This window comes from Quercus robur, chromosome 6 (genome assembly GCF_932294415.1).
Source record: "Quercus robur chromosome 6, dhQueRobu3.1, whole genome shotgun sequence".
Classification (NCBI taxonomy): Eukaryota; Viridiplantae; Streptophyta; class Magnoliopsida; order Fagales; family Fagaceae; genus Quercus; species Quercus robur.
The window spans coordinates 4,297,749-4,316,124 of record NC_065539.1 but is presented as its reverse complement, the minus strand read 5'-3'; the positions used below and the strand labels follow the sequence as shown (position 1 = coordinate 4,316,124).

General features: G+C 34.9%; 2 protein-coding genes across 2 annotated transcripts; one reads left to right on the top strand and one right to left on the bottom strand.

Moving 5' to 3' along the window:
• The first annotated feature begins 1,189 nt into the window (after window positions 1-1,189).
• Window positions 1,190-3,783, top strand: LOC126689609 (uncharacterized). The gene is made up of 2 exons (XM_050384842.1): window positions 1,190-1,999; window positions 3,613-3,783. The coding sequence occupies exons 1-2, from the start codon at window positions 1,190-1,192 to the stop codon at window positions 3,781-3,783; spliced, it is 981 nt and encodes a 326-aa protein (XP_050240799.1).
• Window positions 3,784-6,061: 2,278 nt separating this feature from the next.
• LOC126732384 (G-type lectin S-receptor-like serine/threonine-protein kinase SD2-5) lies at window positions 6,062-9,054 on the bottom strand. The gene has a single exon (XM_050435179.1). The coding sequence runs from the start codon at window positions 9,011-9,013 to the stop codon at window positions 6,389-6,391; it is 2,625 nt and encodes an 874-aa protein (XP_050291136.1). The 5' UTR covers window positions 9,014-9,054; the 3' UTR covers window positions 6,062-6,388.
• Between the last annotated feature and the right edge of the window lie 9,322 nt (window positions 9,055-18,376).

The window sequence follows — 18,376 nt, the reverse complement described above, 5'->3', positions numbered from 1 at the left end:
TACCCGACCCTATTCTTTATCGGACCGGGTAAAATCCGGCCCATTAAGGTCGGGCCGGACCGGGTATCCACGGATCGGATCTAAATTGCCATCCCTATAGGAAATCAATGGAATAAGATTTGAACTTTTATATTTAAAATTACCATTTGTGTAGACCTTTAGATTTAAAGGATTTAGTTTATTTTTATTTTGATGTTGGAAGATTATTATTTGGAGATCTTTTGAGAATTACATTATTGAGGATATTTTTAAATTTATTAATGAAATTTTCTTTGAGGATAATTCTTTAGTTGTTAGGAAGGCCTTTCACACTTGTAGGGTGTAAACTTTATAAGTGTGTGGCTGTTGTCATGTGCTTAGCTCTTACTTGGGTTCGGAGCGTGGCAATAAATATGGTATCAAAGCTCTAGGTTGGATCCTTAGGCATTGATTTATGAAACTAAATGGTGAGAGGGGTAGAAATTAGGCATTTTGGGATACGTTGTATGATATATATACTAGGTGAGTTTTTTATCTTTTTTTTTTTTTTTTAAATAAATTAGAAATTTGATAACATGCTAGTTTGTCATGTGCATAATGAATAGAGGTTAGGATGCCACCTCGCAACAAAAACATTGGGAACACTCCCAACAACTCTGGCAAGGGTAGGAATCAACAAGATGGGAACCGAGAACTTAGGCACAACCAAGGCCAGCCACCTGAAATGATCCAGATGATGCAGACCTTGGTTGGAGTGGTCCAACAACAGGTCACTACTGGCACTACTGGAGATAACCTAGTTAGGATGATGGAGCAACGCCGAGGTTACCATGGTGGGATGATTGAATTCAAGATATTGTCTCCTCAAGCTTTTGAAAGGACTATTGAGCCTATGGAAGCATAAAAATGGATCATTGAGATGGAGAAAGTATTCAGAGTTCTTGAATGCTCTGAGGGTGAGAAAGTGGCTTATGCAGCGTATATGTTGCGTAAAGATGCTTATGACTGGTGGCGGTTGGAAGAAGATAAACGTGGCCAAGAGACTGAGCCTTGGACTTAGGAGCTATTTAAGTCTGTATTCTATGAGAAATATTTTCCTAAGAGAATCCGTTTTCAGAACAAAATAGAGTTTATCAAGCTGACACAAGATAACATGACAGTTGCATAGTATTAAGCAGAATTTTCTAGGTTAGCCAAATTTGCTCCGACAATGGTGGTGGATGAAGAAACTAAGGCTCGAAGGTTTGAAGATGGATTAAGGTTTCGAATCAAACAAGGAGATGTGCCCTTTAAGTTAACTACCTTTAGGGCAGTGGTGAGTAAGGCTTTACTAGTGGAGATGGGGCTTAATGAGGCTCAGGCAGATAGAGATAACAACCAGAAGAAGAGGCCTAGGCAAGGAGAGCAAAGCTCTAGCTTTCAAGCCAAGAATCAAGGAACACAACATGTTGATATGAAGGCATTGCCAAAGTGCTCTCGATGTGGTAGGTCTCATGCAGATAAGGATTGCCACTGGAATACTAAAACATGTTTCTTATGCGGACAAAAGGGTCACAGGATTGCTAAGTGTCCCCAACGGAAGGAGGTTCAGACCATTCCAAGACCAACAACAGGACAGAGTCAAGGAGCAAGCCAAAAGCCCAAGATCCAAGGAAGGGTTTATACACTCACTCAACAGGATGCTAACACTTCTAATGTTGTGGTAACAAGTATTATTCCAGTTTCCACAACTTATGCTTATGCATTGTTTGATCCTGGTGCCACTCACTCCTTCATATCTAATAATTTTGCAAAGAAACATAATTTTAAATTTGAGCATATGGAGTCTAAATTATGTGTGGATACCCCAGTTGGGGGTGTAGTAGTTACTGATAGTGTTTACAAGTCTTGTGTTTTCAAAATAGCAGAGAGAGAGTTACTACCAAATTTAACATTGTTAGAGATGTGGGATTTTAACATAATCTTTGGGATGGATTGGTTGGCTACCCATTATGCCATAGTTGATTGTCATAGGAAGAAGGTAATTTTCCAAGTACCTGGTGAGATTGAGTTTTGTTTTGTGGGAAGTGGGGCATATACTACTCCACGGGTGATTTCAGCTTTACAAGCTAGACACATGATAAAGAAAGGGTGTAAAGGATGTACGTTTTTAGACCCCTTAAACACAAACAGATTAATCTAGTTATTTAGCCAAGTGATTAACTTAGGTAAATTATTCAGATTTAGGTTAACACAAGTAAATCATATCATTGAAATAGTGCGGAAAATAAATAACAGAACGATATGATAACCCAAGAAAACCAAACCAGTAAAAAACCTAGGGAGGATTTAACCTAACTATCCTCAAGGTAAAACAGATCTACTATGAAAGAATTGAAGTTTTATAATAGCGACTTAAACCACTAACATCCTATTGCTACCTCAAGTAGAAAACTTACTACCATAACCACGTGACAGCTCCGAGTCCACGGACTACTTCTTTCTTAGATTCACAGCAACCAAAAGTACTCCCACTTGTATTTTCTTTAAGCTCTTTATGTAGCAATTGAAACGATCACCAAGCTCTTGACATCAATCTTGAGATTGGAAACCCTAAGTATATATGAAGGCAAACACCTCTAGATCTCACAAGAGATTCATACATACAGTATAAACAACGACAACAAAACGTGGCTAGGGTTTTTCCTTTTATATTTAAAGCAAAACATAAAACCTTACACGTCATATGGGTTTGGACTGAGTTGAAAAATTCTGCAAAAAAAAATGTTCTTAACCTTCCAAGCTATACACTCATGGAAGTTTCTAGCCTTTTAACCTTTTAATGATTCATGATATTGTATTTTACTAAAATTACTATGCTTCAAGAAATATCACTACTTACACGGATTGAGTTTAATGTTGGAAACAAAACAAGATAAAAAAAAAAAATAAATAAAAAATTTAAAGAAATGTTCTAGGCTTCAATTTTCAAGGGACAAAATGGGCTTCTGCCCTTTTTGGGCAAATTAATTAGCCTTTTACCCTTCTTCCCAAACTAAATAGGGAAATGCCCTTCTTTTGAAAATTGAGTTTCTCAAAATCGAGTTAAAAAAAAAAAAATTCTGAAGCCCTATAGTGACGTTTTTAAGGACCTATAGTGACGTTTTATAACTTGATATCCATGAAATCGAGTTATAGGCAATAAAATTGTCTATAACTCGATTTCATGGATATCAAGTTACAAAACGCCACTATAAGTCCTTATAAACGTCACTATAGGTCCTTGAAAACGTCACTATAGGGCTTACATCGATTTTGAAAAACTCGATTTTCAAAAGAGGGGTATTTCCCTATTTAGTTTGGGAAGAATGGCAAAAGGTTAATTAATTTGCCCGAAAATGGCAGAAGCCCATTTTGTCCAATTTTTAAGCTTACACAAATTTTTGCAAAATCTCCAATGGACTAGGCTTCAATTTTTTATTTCCCTTTGTTATGGGCAGATGCATACTATTCTCCACCTTGCATTTTGAGCCCAAAAGATTCCTCCATGTCCAATAATTCTTAGAGCTTCTGCTTGTTGATTGAATTCAGGGTTAAAAGCCTGGTTTTGAACATCAACCAATTCATTAGTGGCTAATTTCCTTGATTTTGTAGTGGAGGTTACCGAACACAATTTTAGTCCTTCCAGAAAATTATTTTGGAGCACTTTTTAGTTTGGAGGAAAGGGCGCCTTTAGCTTCATGCCTTCATGGAGTTGAACCATTGCCACTGGATAGTCTGAAGTCTGGACTGTTTAGGGAGAATTTATCACCGCCTTTAGCTTGACCAAACCCTCTTGCCTTTTATGGAGACATGGCTGCCCATAAATTTGTACATGGGTTTTTTTGGAAAATAATATCATTTTATTAATTATTATTAAAAATAGGTTTTGGAAAAACTATTTTGGAGAATATCCTTACCTTAAAATTATGTTTTCGAAACACTATTTTTTTTACAATTTAACTGCTAATAGGGTAACTCTCATGTTTCCAAAACAAGATTTAATGTAAAATTTTAAATTCTATAATCCATGCAAGATAAATTGTGTTTTTACATTTAAATCGTGTTTAAATTGTAAAATTGTGTTTCAGTATAAATTTTGAAATTTTGATTTTTACACTGAATTTGGGTGAGCTTAGGTGAAATCTAATAAGTGGGCATGGAGAAAATTTTGCACTATTAACTGGGGTGTTTTAGAAACACAGTTTCTCGATGGACATTTGCCCTATCAGCTCCTGCCACATCAACAGAATTTTAGGTGAAATCATATTTTCAAAACATGATTTCAATGCTTAAAATCATGAAGATGCTATTCTCCCAAAAAAAAAAAAACAAATTAGCTCTATATTCAGTAATTATTAATAAAATTATATTATTTTTCCAAAAAACAAAACCCCATTTTCACCTACTACATGGATTACATTTTTTGTTGCTTTTAAGAGCATCCACATTGATGAAGCTAAAAATTTTAGTATTTAACATCGTGAAAAGCTACTTTATCTATTTTAACACACAATTTCACAACACACTTTACATCAATTCTCTTATTTTTTCCATCAGCCAAATACTATTCATTTTTTAATTAATTTTTTTCTCACTTCCTCTTTGTCACGAAACCCAACTAAGTGATAAAATAATTTTTTTTATGCCGTCTTGCTACAGTGAATTGTTAGTCTTGACAATTCACTGTAGCAAGAAGGAAAAAAACATTGTCTTTGGCATCGTTAATGTTGGGCACTAAATTGGAGATGGTAAAATAGCTAAAAGCTATTTTACCACCGTGGTCTAGTTCTAACACCTAAAGTGGGGTAGAGGATTGTATTCTCAAAATGGGATACCTGACCAACACAACAGAAGGCCCTAGGCATAGACCTCCCGTGCTACTTCCCCAAATTCCTCAAGCTTCCACTTGTGAACCTAGACTACCTAGTATTTCCCTTCCCTTACTTATTGCTTGGTTTCCATAAGAAATAAGATGGACGGTTTTGCTTCTATGACATTTTTTTTGAGCTGGAACTAACTGTAAAGGAATTACCTAAGCCTCTACACTTCCAAGATAAGATCCTCAATCAAGGCTCCATTGGAAGCTCATTAGGGCCAACCCTCCAAAAGCCCCATAATATCAGTCTGCACATCAGGATGCCTACCGCTACACATAATCGACAAACGCCCATTGGGCTTGATTAATTCTTCATTTGCAACACCATTGCGTACTACTATGCTCGGCATTATCTAGTATTGTAAAGAGGGCATACGTTGAGTCAAACAAGTTAAAAAGGACTTGGAAAATAAAGCAAAAAATAGAGTTGTTTTCGTTGTTTTGGGTAAAAGGATTAGGATTTTAGAGCATCATTAAAAGATTTATCAATATAACCATTAAAATTCTTTAAATTACCCAAATCTTTTTAGAATTCTAATTTATATATGTTAGATAAAATAATATTTATTCAAACGAACCAATCATTTCAGGTTGATTGCAGGTTAACCAAGTCAACCTGCAATTCACCCATTTACTAATTGTGTTAAATTGTGTCGACTTGCTTTGACACTAATTTATTTACACTAAACAATAACTCGCAAAAAAATGTGTTGTGTTCACATGTTGTGTCAAACATGACTTTATTACCAAATTCTTATATGCTTTTTGTTGTTATTTATTGCGGATTTTGGTGATACCTATTGTATTTGTGCAATATATCAAATTGTTAACTTTTGGACTATTAAAAATCTTTGTCCATTTTTAGCCTAATTTTTGGCCAACTTTACCTAACTTCTCTCCATTTCTCCTCACTCCCCTTCAATACAAACGAGCCCAGTTAATTCATTATTCAGTCGCATAGGTTGGAGGGGTCTAAATAAGATTTTTAAGCAACATCTGTATAAAGAGGCTTTTCAAACAATATATATATATATATATATAACTTGCATGATCTGATCCTTTCTCCAGGTAATAGGAACTTCAATATGCAAACTTGATCAGTGACCGCACAGTTCCAACCATTCTCATGTGACTTAAACCATGCGAGTTTGAACTATATATATATGAACAGATAAATCCCAGCTCTGAAACTTCGGTTCAAACTTACATAAACAATACTATATTTTACACACTGATCATTATGATCCAAACACAACAATACAACAAATAATCTACCACTCAAACTTAAATTCTAGTGTCACCAGCAGAGTACACACACATATACATCACTGCAACATTGCCAAATAAATGTTAACAGAGAAGCCATGATATTGCCAATATGAACACATGAATGACAGGTGTTGAAGGCTCCCATTAAATTTGAACAATTAATATTCGTTACTTGATGAGAGAATTTATTATAAGTACGGAAATTACCTCATTGGTGAAGCAATGGAGATGGTACAGCTAAAGTCACCGTGGTCCAGATAGAACTGAAGGCAATAATGGAGTAGCAACAACAACATGCACTTCTTGATCATCAACTCCAGCTCTCATGTTTGGTGAAGGTAGATTCAAGATGAAACAATCTAGGTCAAATTCAATATGCATAGCACCCTCCAAGACTTTAACCACCATGGACATGGAAGGCCTCTTCGTAAAATCATTTTGCAAACACCATGCTGCTACCCTCATCATATTCACAACTTCAGCTCCATGTAGTTGCATATCTTCACTGCACTTATCAACCAAATCCAACAATCGATTTTCCTCAATATTTTTCTTGAAAATATCAAGTAAATGCATTGCTTCCTCTGGTTGAGAGCGATCCACATTTCTCCTTCCACACAATATCTCCAAGAGCACTACTCCGAAACTATAAACATCCACTTTTTCAGTAATTACTGAACTTAACCATTCTGGAGCCATATAGCCAGGTGTCCCTCTCATGGTTGTCACAACTTGGCTTTGGTCACGATCAACTAGTTTAGACAACCCAAAATCAGCAACTTTTGCATTAAAATTATCGTCCAAGAGGATGTTATGAGGTTTTATATCCAAGTGAACTATCTTTTGACTACAATCATCATGTAAATAAGTTAGCCCCCTTGCTATGTCAATGATGATTTTCTTTCTTTGTTGCCAATCAAGCAACATTTCAGGATTTTTGTGAAATACCCATTTATCTAAAGACCCATTAGACATGTACTCATAAACAAGAAGTCTATGAGATTTCTCAACACAAAATCCAATTAATCTCACCAAGTTAAAATGATGAATGTTGCCAATTGTCATAACCTCAGCTAAAAATGATTTCTTGATTTGACCGAAACCATCAAGACACTTCACTGCAACTTTAGTGTTGTTGATTAGAGTTCCTTCAAAAACAGTGCCAAATCCTCCCTCGCCGAGTTTGTTATTGAAATTTTTTGTTATGGCTTGCAAATCAACGTAAGAATATCTTGTGAGTATTCCTGTTACTTGATCTAAACAAGAATCCTCACCTTCATCAACAACTTCCTCCTTACAAAATAGAAAAACAAAGATTCCAATAAAAAGAATTTGGGCAAATGCGAGGCTGGATCCCAATAGTATATCAAGCTGGAGTTGTGAAGGAGGAATATTCTGCACCTTGATGTATAATTTAAACTTGGACTCTGTTTCTTCAAAATTGGACTTCAATGAAAAAATTTGGGGTTGTAAATAGCAATTTCCCAAATTGGAGCTTGAATCATAAATAGCAGCTTTGCACGAACAATTTCTTAAGCATGCATCTGTACAATTCTCTAAAGTCATATGTCGGTAGTTTGGATCTATATATGCGACGGCGTATGAAAAGGGGAAGTATGTGATGTTCTTGAGCTCTAAAAGAATGTGATTTTTGGAAGCTTTACAAGACAGGGGAGTAACTAGGGAGCATCCAAGGTGAGGCTGCTTGTCATCAATATGCCGAAAATAGCTTTTACCATTTATTGGTGAAGGACAAACACACTGATCACCGTTTGAGCAAAAACTATAATTGCCGCAAAATGTAGGGTAACCACAGTTTTCACCTTCAATATATTGTGTAAGAACATCATACGCTTGACTCCCATCGTCATTATACGCTCTCAAATGTCCATCGGACTCAAATCTCATGTACTTCATTGAGGATGGTGTTGAAAATAATTCTACTACCTTATATGGCTCAGATGATTGATTGCTGAAGAGAGCTAAGCTTTGATTAAGAAGTTGAACATAAAAGTTGTTGCCAATAATACCAGGTAGATAATGAGAAACGTAGTAGGGTAGTGGAGGGTTAGAATTGATATAAGCAAACATCCCTTCTCCACTGGTGAGAGAGAGCGAAAACAATCCTCCTTTGCTAGTGAGCTGCTGCCCTGGCACCAACTTTTGCCCAAGAATCAGCGTGTCTGTTGGGTGATCAAAAGACTGCCAAATTGTAGCATTATTTTCATCCAAGAGCTTGAGGTTGCACGTGTCAGTTAAGAGTAGGCCAGCCACAGATTTGTTGCCGATGTTTGTGGACCAAGCTATAGTTCCATCAGCATCTTGTAATACTAAACCTCTTTTTGAAGTGAGCTTCAAAGTTGCATTTTTTCTAACCGGATTGTTTGGGTTGGCAGACCATGGTACTTCTGCGCCAAATAATTTCCATCCATAAAAAGTGAAAATGGCAAAGAGAGAGCTGTTGCACGTTTGATTACAGAAGAAGCCACAACCACAAGCAGATTCATCTTCTGTATTGGCGAAGGAACTACTGGCAAGTATGATTCTCGCATTGGATTTGTTCAAATTGCCAGTAGGATTTCCTTCGGTCCATAGAGTACGAGAGTTTTCAGAATCGTCATACTCACTGTTGGTCCATGTAATAGGAGAGTTTACAGGCAGATAACCATAAGCTAGGTCGGCAGTCACCAAGATGGGAAAAGGAGTTAGAAAAAAAGCAAAGTAAAGAAAAAGACTACAGCAAGCCCAGCTTACACCCATTATCTGGAACATGTATATGGTGGTAGAAGAAAGAAAGGCAAAACGGAAACTGGACACGGAAAGAGGGATGGAATGACTAGCATAGCTAGTAATAATTCCTTCTGGCATATAAAAAAAATTAAAAATTAATGATCATCTTCTGCAACGACTTGACGCAACGACTAATGTAACTTCATCGATCCTCCCCTAGTTGACTTGTTGACTTACAACAAGTCCGTGCCGTGTTTAGAGGTTCTCTATGTCACACGCACACGCATGATACATGCACAACATTTTTGTGATTAATTCCTTAAAAAAAACACACACAAATTTTTCTGATTAATCCGAATTGTTGCATCAAACTGCATCCAATATTATTACTATTAGGTTTTCCTTCTTCTTCTTTTCTCTTTCTTTTTTTTTTTTTTTTTTTTTTTTTTTTTGAATTCGATTTTGATACAATCTTATGTACTAGAGCTGAGAAAGTAAGCAATTTATTAGACAAGGAGTCGCGGTGTCTATTTTCAGTCCTGCTGTAATTATTTTTTCTTAGACGAGGAGAGATTCCTTGTTTGTCCTCTTTAACTAGGCGCTAATTCGTACAATGCACGGAAAAACTATTGTGTAAGTAGATGTTAACAACTATTTGTCTCTTCCACTTTAATTGTACATAGTCGCTAACCCGTGCAATGCACAAAATAATTTGAGAAAAATAATATATATTTACTTTGCTTAAAAACTCACTTTAAAATGAATAGGCTGGCTTTCTACTCATAATATGACTCAACATACTCAAAAACTGGAATCACGTTTGATTAAAGGAAAATTGAACAATATCAACTATTGCAAAAATGGTAAAAGAACAAAAATATATAGCAAATGAAAGTTTTCCATTATGTTTCTTCTTTCTTATACTTACTAGGAAAAAAATAGCAATAAAAAAGCATATCAATCAATTTATTGAATTTGATTTGAATACAGTTTAGAATTAAAAAAAAAAAGGGACACTCTCCTATAATTGAAACACTTCAATTTGGACTCTTTTCATATGCTATGCACTAAAATCCTGGCTATTGTAGACAATAATTTGGGACAATAATAAACACCGTTCCCCTTGGATCATGACAATAGAAAGAACCTACAACATCTAACATTCAGTGAGGTAAAAGAGATGACAATTCAACTACAAAGAAAGACAACTCAAAACAAAATGGTATATAGTTGATATTAAGATATGGTTGTTACTTAATGTCACCGATCACAAAAATATAAAGAGATGTATATAGGTTGCTAATCCAAGTATACTTTGTTATCCATTAGAAACTGTTTGTTGAAATAGACACATCCATCATCAAAAGTTTAGGTAACACATTAATAACATACAACTACCCGTCAAGCGTTAGTTTTAAAACCAACACATGGTATGTAATAAAAGTGGGATAAGGAAATAAAAGCAGCATTAAATAGAGACACAACTACTAAGATGGCTTTCACATCAATATCTAAAAATTCCTAAGGAAATAATATTCTCACTAACTACACACATGACATATCATGTAATTTACACACTTAGCTTTGAACTCATCCTTGACACAATTCTCCTTGATAAAACTTTAAAAGATATATGAATTTATACATGAATCATAAATATGATTGGAGAAAACAAAGTAAATCATTTTTAGTTCTGAATGGATGAGCATTGAACTGCAGTCCATAGTGGTTCCCCTGCAATGCTTGTGCAGAAACAGCCTAAACAATAGAGGATATGAGGAAAACAAATTAGACTATGAAACATGGAACCGCTAATCAAATTGAAAAAGAATACATAAATCCCAACTAAGTCCTCAGGATAATAATATCAATTTCCCGGTGAAAAAATAATATATAAACATGTGTGTGTGTGTGTGTGTGTGTGTGTGTGTGATGAAAGAATCTATATCTATATATTACTAAAAGCTGAAGCGTGGCATTTATTGCTACTGAGCTCCTGTTGCGCAACCTCATCGCCACGTCATTCGCCACATAATTATTATTTATTATTTATTCCTATTTTTTTACAAATATATATATATATATGTGTGTGTGTGTGTGGGGGGGGGGGGGGGCAATTAATCAGGTGGTACTATTAAGACTGTGCTAACTGGGCCTATGGCCCGATCCGAGGACATTAGACCATCCGAGGAGGTCCAGATAAGATTATAAGGAGAACGGAGTAAAGAGAAAAGTAGAAATAATATGAGATAAGTCCAACGAGTGTCCGAGGATAAAAGCCTCTCGACAGCAAGTGTCCGAGGTCGGTAAGAGTGCCATATCATCATGGGTTTTCTTCAAAGTTACATCACCACTAAGAGTTAGACGTTGGACAAGGGATAAGAAAGAAGAAGGGCAACAAATATCTTCAAAAAGCTGCTACCTCCGCATTAAATGACTCTCAACCAACTCTCTGGCCGCATTAATGTGGAAGTGATGCCTAAACAGTTATCAAGCAACTTTATAGCTACTAATTGATGGTTCTGGGAGGTGCTGGATGGAACAAGAAGGAGTTCCCCGAATCTAACTTACACGTGTGTGGTAGGGATGATACCAAGATTGTAGTATATAACATGGGAAGATGCACTAAAAAGGAAGATCGAAAAAAAAATCAAGCAATTGGAGAACAAGACCGTGAACTCTTGTATAATTTTATTGATTAACAAGACAATATAATATAAACTCCTCAAGTTACTCCAAGGACAGATTTCCTCATCCTACTTGTATCTAACAACCTTAAATTATCAAATTTTATCATTTTTCTTTTAGAATAGATCTAGTTCTTTCATCCACACTCTATAAATTTATTGTTTGGGCCGCTTGGACTAGAACCCAATCCTATATTGGGTCTAATCCAATTTCAGTCCTTACAATATATATATATATATATATATATAGATTATTGACTTTACATATTCATTTTTGTCGATTTTAACATCTATATATATTTCTTTTTTATTTCCAATTTTCCTATAATTTTTTTTTTACATTCACTTATTTTTAAAAATTTTACACTTTCTTCAACCTTTCTTCTTCCCTTACCTTTTCATCTCCCCACTACCCTCTACTTTAATATTGCTATTCATCTTTCCCTTCATCTTCCTTTATTTGTCTCTTCTTATCCCTTCTCTCTTACTATAAATTTGTCACTCTTTTCCATTCTCTACATAGTTTTCTCTCACAAAAAGGTTCTCTCTCTCTCTCTCTAAATGTTTTGGTGGATTTTTATTTTTTATTGCACCTCCGCTTTAGATTGATAAATTTTTGTGTTTTTAAGAACTCTAATTTAGGTTGATACAATTTAGTTTCATGTTTTAACTTATTATTATTATTATTATTTTGCTATTTGATTGTTAAATTTTATCTGATTACATTATAAAAAATTAAAGATAGTAGATAAAAATAAAATAGTATTCCATTGCATACCATAATTTGGATAATTTAGTGTTTGTTGTTATATCTTTTAATTTTTCTTATTTTTTTCTTCTCTTCTATTTTACTCAATATTGAAATTCAACCACATCCTCCTTATCATTAAATTATTTATATTTTCTCTCTCTTTTTGTTTTAAAAAATAAAAAATGTAATTTTTTATTGTGCTCATCAAATTGTACTCATTTTTTTTAACATTTACACTTTCTCCAACCTTTCTCATTCTCTTTACCTTTTCATCTCCCCAAACATTCTACCTTGATATCACTCTTCCTCTTTCCTTTTATCTTCCTTTATTTTGTTTCTTTTTATTATCATCCTCTTAGTATAAATTTGTCATTCACTCTTCCATTCTTTACATAATTTTCTCTCACAAAAATGTGGTTATTTCCCACTCTTTCTCCCTCAATTTTTTGGTGGATTTTTATTTTTATTTTTCTTGCATCTCTATTTTAGTTTGATAATGTTTTGTATTCTTTAGAACTCTATTTTGGTTGATGGGATTTAGTTTTGTGTTTTAAGTTTTTATTTTTTTATTTTATGACTTTGATTGTTATATATTATCATATTGCATTATAAATAACTAAAAATAGTATATAAGAATGTACTATTATTATATTACATAGAATTATTTGGATAAGTTAGTGTTTATTGTTATGTATTTTATTTTTATTTTTTTTCTCATATCATTTTATTTAACATTTAAATTCAGTCACATCCCCCATTAAAAAAAAAAAAAAAAAAAACCTTTGACATACCACTAACATAACTACATCTATAACGATTAATGCCATCTATGATATCTATTTCTTATTAATAACCATAAAATTTACAACTAACAAGGGAACATACAAAGTAATAAAGAATAAATGAAGGAAGAAAAAAAGAAATGAAATCAAATGTCAATTAATAACTGTTATTTGGAAAATAAAATGGTGGTAAAGAGGAGTAAGAAATAAAATAAAGATGGCTATACAGAGGACATTAAAAACTTTATAGTGCAATCAAATCAACAATTAAATATAATAATACAAAAAAAAAGAAAAAAAAAAACTCTTTATAAAGTCTAGGGACTAAAATAGTATTTTATTTAAAAAATTATCACACGTAACACATGGGTCTGCGACTAGTTGACAATAATAGTGGAGACAGCAAAAACACTCTACTCACACCAAGCATGATACTTAAGCAAAAAACAGAAACCAACAAAAAATTAAAAAACTCCCATCTGAAAAACCAAATATCAAATAAATAATCACGACTTCAATTAAATCAAAGGAAGCCTAGCAGTTACTTAAAAGCTTCAATCAAGAGTTCAAAACATAGTTCCATAGAATTTGGGAGTAACAGTGGCAACTATCAATATATACACTGCCCTACATAGTTCCTTGCTTCTTTTTTTATATATAGGTTATAAAAATTCATTGAAACAAAAAGGAAAATGGTTTTACCTTACGGAAGAATAAATCCAAAAATACAAATTCAAAATGTTAACTCCTAAAATTTAACTTATGATATCTGTGAATCCATGAAAACTCAATGGAGAATCTGAGGTCACAACCTGCACCCACTCAATAAGAGTCCTTCAAAACAAAAGATTTTCTAAAACAAAACCCAATAACTATATAGCATCAAATCAACCGTGCCTAAAATTATTATTAAACCCCATAACTATCTACAACACACAGCCCATACATATCACTGAAAATTCTAAAACCACAATCTACATCAATATGAATTAATTTTTCAGCCAAAATAAATTAATCATCAAGCCGACTCTTAGGCCTTTCAAAAACACAGGAAAAAAAAAAAAAAAAAAAAAAAAAAAAAAAAAAAAAACACCCATTAAATCGATATTGTCTCCACTATGAAACCCATCGATATTTACAATATTTTCTTACAAAACCTGTAGAATTTGAAATCCCTAAATCGATAGAAAACCTAATTGAAGACATATAATTAAAACATAACTTTGAGGCTTTGTTCCATTTAAATCAATTTCAATCTGAATTTTAACCCATATCAATCAAATAAAATTGAAACTTGAAAAAGACCAGATTGGAATTCTTCATACCTGAAAAATCGTCCAACATCAGAAATGGAAAAGGATCCAAATTCTTCAAGTCAGTCCTGAAAATCAAATAACTTTGAGGCTCTGTTCCATTTAAACCAATTTCAATATGAATTTTAACCCATATCAATCAAATAAAATTGAAACTTGAAAAAGATCAGATTGGAATTCTTCATACCTGAAAAATCGTCCAACATCAGAAACGGAGAAGGGACCAAATTCGTCCAACATCAGAAATGGAAAAGGATCCAAATTCTTCAAGTCAATCCTAAAAATCAAATGCCCAAAATGGGGGTCAAAAAATAATCAATGCCCAGATGATAAAAACTCAAGAACAAAATAACCAAGAATCAAAATTGACATCAACTAGAGGAGTTATGGCTGAGAAAAGAAGGAGGGAGTGGCATTGAATGAGAGAGTTAAAGAAGAAGAAGGAGATGGGAGTGAGTTTGAAATAGAGAGAGTTTGATCAAGGGTTTTGGTAGGGCTGAGTTTGCATTTGAGAGATAGTGTTGAGAGAGTAGGAAGAAAAATTTAATTGCATATGTGTAGGGTTTTTTGTTTGCGGTTGATTTCTGCATTTAGGCTCCTCTTGTAGTTGGGTTTTAATAAGAATCGGGTTTGTAATTTGTATTTGGTGAAAAAAAAAAAAGATTTATTGTTATTTATATAAGTATTGCTGACGTGGAAAATTGTGGGAGTTTCAAAGACTTCGGTTTTATATATATATATATAGATGATTTTGTATTTGTATTTATTTATTAAACTTTTAATGATTTTGTGGTTTAGTTATATATATATATATATATATATTATACTGGAAAGTACATCTTTTATGAGAAAACCTTGTTCTGTTTGTTTTACATTATGTTCGTTTTCTTGTTTTTCTTTATGGTGCTTTGAGTTACTTTTAGTATCTATTCTTTGTTTCTCTCATCGCATCATGTTTATCTGTTAGACATGCTTTCATCCTTATATTATTGTGCTTTTTTGCTTGCATGTTCGGATGATCATTTGCTTTGCTATGTGATCATTGTAATCATTTCCATATGACTGTCATGTGTTTGATCAAGTTGCACATATGTTTCACATCATGTTTACTTGATCGCATTTTACTTGTTACTTTGTACTTGTCCTTTATTACTGGCCCTTTATTACTTGCTTTACCTTGAGGTTGTGTTTTGTACAAGTGTTTCAGAATACAGGTATTTTATTCCAAGATTGTCATAGGTTTTAGATTTAGGTGTGAGTGAGTTTTTCCATTGTTCCCAAACCCACATTTAAGTCTAGAGTCTGTTATATGGTGTTTTTGTCACTGAATAGCCAAAAGGAGAGACTGTTAAGTTATGATTTTTCACATAACATTTATGTTTGCTTTATTCCATGACAAAAAGTATTGTAATTGCATTAATTTATTTCCTTATATTTTGTGGGATTTTATTGTAATTAGTTTAGTATTAAGTTGGTGGAAATCTGATCAAGACAGTTGAAGGTCACATGAGGAGCACATGCCGGAAGCTGAAGAGTCAGTGAGTTTCGCGACTTATCTCGCAACTTGGCCAACTCGCGAGATGACCCATGAAATGCACTGATAACTGGGATTTTAAGTGTGACTCTTATACGCTTCACCCATACTATATATACACTCATTACCCACAAAATTATAAGGAAGCTATTGAGAATAAACCCTAGAGAGGTTTAAAATCTAATTAGATCTAGACTCTTCAGTTTTGCACCTAATAATTCACTTGTTACAAAAATTAAAAAATTAGATGAGACACATGGCGTAAAATTGAACTCCAATTAAAATTCAATTTAGAATTTAATTGAATTTAAACTTGTAAGGACACGATTCGCAACGGACCACAACAGTGTTGGGTTCGCACGTGAAAGGGCCCAGACAATATCATTTGTAGAGAGTGGGTTTGAAAGGCTAGGCCTTGGTTACCCGGCGGTGGTTTTTTTTGTGGTGTTCATGCATGTTTAAGGTGTTTTCACCCCTGGAGTCTTTTTCCTGGAGGTGGGTTGGGAGGCTTTGGTTTTTTTTCCATTTTTCCCCAGCCCCTTATCCAGATTACTTACTTTTTCTTTTATACTAGCCTGCGTTCGCTTTCCTTCGTCCACGTGTAGGGTCGACCTTTCCAAGACTGATACTTGTCCCGTCAGTCCAAACCCAAAGTCGTTGGGGGTGGTTGATAAAGCCAAAGAATACGGCTCTATTAGGTGCAGAGTATTGTATGGGAAGGGTAGTAAGGGCAGCTTTTCCTAGATATTTTAGATTTTCTTTCAAGTTTGTTCTTATACCGTTTTTGCCCCTCTTCTCGGTGGAACTTTGGGTTAGCCGAGGACTGAGCTGTCCTCGGTTGCATCTCCGGGCCATAACCTTCTTTGGCTTGGGCCTTTGGACTCCCCATGAGTAAGTGGGCCTGGCCCATAAATATTTGGGCCTCACAACAGCCCCTCAAAACCCTGCTGTCCGACCTCCTGGTTGGAGAGGGGGGTTTTGATAACACCGAGCCTTTATTATGGCTCATTTAATTCAGCCTTTCACTGACGTTGGCAATTCTCCACCTGCCCAGGAGATGTACCAGTCTACGAGATGTTCCTCTTGATTTATTCACGATACGTTCATGCCGTTTGGTTGTCCGAAGCGTGTCTTTAATAGTTTCTCTTCACGAGACATCTCAGATTTAGTGGTTACTGATGGTGTGGGAGAGCGGAACGGGCATATTCTTGTTTGCAGATTTCCTTGGAGATCTGAACACATTAAGTACCCTCCTATTCGTCCCTTATATAAAGAGAAAAGACAGGGGTTGTTTCTCCCATACATGAATCCCTTTAATCCCCCCGAAATTTGAAACCCTTAGATTTCTTCCAGAGTTTACTTTTACTCTCTGGTTATACCTTAACCTGAAATACGTTCACCATAGTAATAAGCAATGAAGAAGCCATTCCCCTCCCAAAAACACCATGTTCTAATAAAGCTCGAAATGGCTCGGTCAGGGCAAGGATGGCGGAGACTCAAGATTTGTCTCACCTTCCTTTCAGCCAAAATCCGAAGCAGGGGCTCGTCACGTCTCACTTTCGGCGTGATTGAGCCGAGGACACCCATTATCAGTACCACCCGCTCTCTCATGAGCATATCTAACATGGCACCAGTGTGTTAGAAGTCAGGACTGGGGCAGGGACTAAGTGCCCTTGCTTCTTCCTCTCTTCGTTCACTGGCGCCTCCTTTTGCCTCTCTTTCTTCTTCTTTCCACCATCAGATCCATCCTGGTGCTTTTCCTTCTCCCTCTTTTGCTCCTTTTTCTTTCTTTTCATCTCTTCCCTCTTCTTCTCCTCCTTCTTTTCATTCATCTCCTCCATCTTCCTCATTCATCTCCTCCATCTTTTTCTAAAGAAGGTCCTTCTCTCAATATGGGTGATACTGAGGCAGAGTTTGGAGGGACTTCGAAGACGAGTTCAAAAGACACCTGACCGTTTACTTATTTGTGTTGCTGATGTTTTTTTTTTTTTATTGTTTCGGCTGTTCACCTTTTGTATAGGCTTGTTTAAGCCCCCTCTTTGTACGTTGTAATACATCCTTATATTAATGAAAATTGTTATCATTTTATTTCACATGTCCTATCTCTATGTTTCCAAAATGATTACACAATGCATAGACATACAATCTTGTAAATTCTTTTTGTTTTTAAACCGTGACCGACGTCTAGGACCGAAGTTCCAATTAATAAAAAGATCTAGCCCTGTGTTTATAAAAATAGTCCTGCACAGTAATACTGAATCGAACAAAATGATACTTAGGGCTGAAACTCCCATTAGGCAGGGAAAGAAAGGATATTATGATGAGCTTACCGAATCGGCCGGGCACAATACCGCCGACCTTAGATAAGGGCATTTTTACGAATTTGCAAGTGCTGTTCAGCACAATAATATAGCATTTGAATCAATGGCAACTA

Excerpts from the sequence above, each read along its gene's own strand:
- LOC126689609 (XM_050384842.1), top strand. The coding sequence starts at position 1,190 with ATGGTGGTGGATGAAGAAACTAAGGCTCGAAGGTTTGAAGATGGATTA. Across the intron at positions 2,000-3,612 it reads TTGATTGTCATAGGAAGAAG|TGGAGGTTACCGAACACAAT; the intron begins GTAATTTTCCAA and ends TTGATTTTGTAG.
- LOC126732384 (XM_050435179.1), bottom strand. The coding sequence starts at position 9,013 with ATGCCAGAAGGAATTATTACTAGCTATGCTAGTCATTCCATCCCTCTT.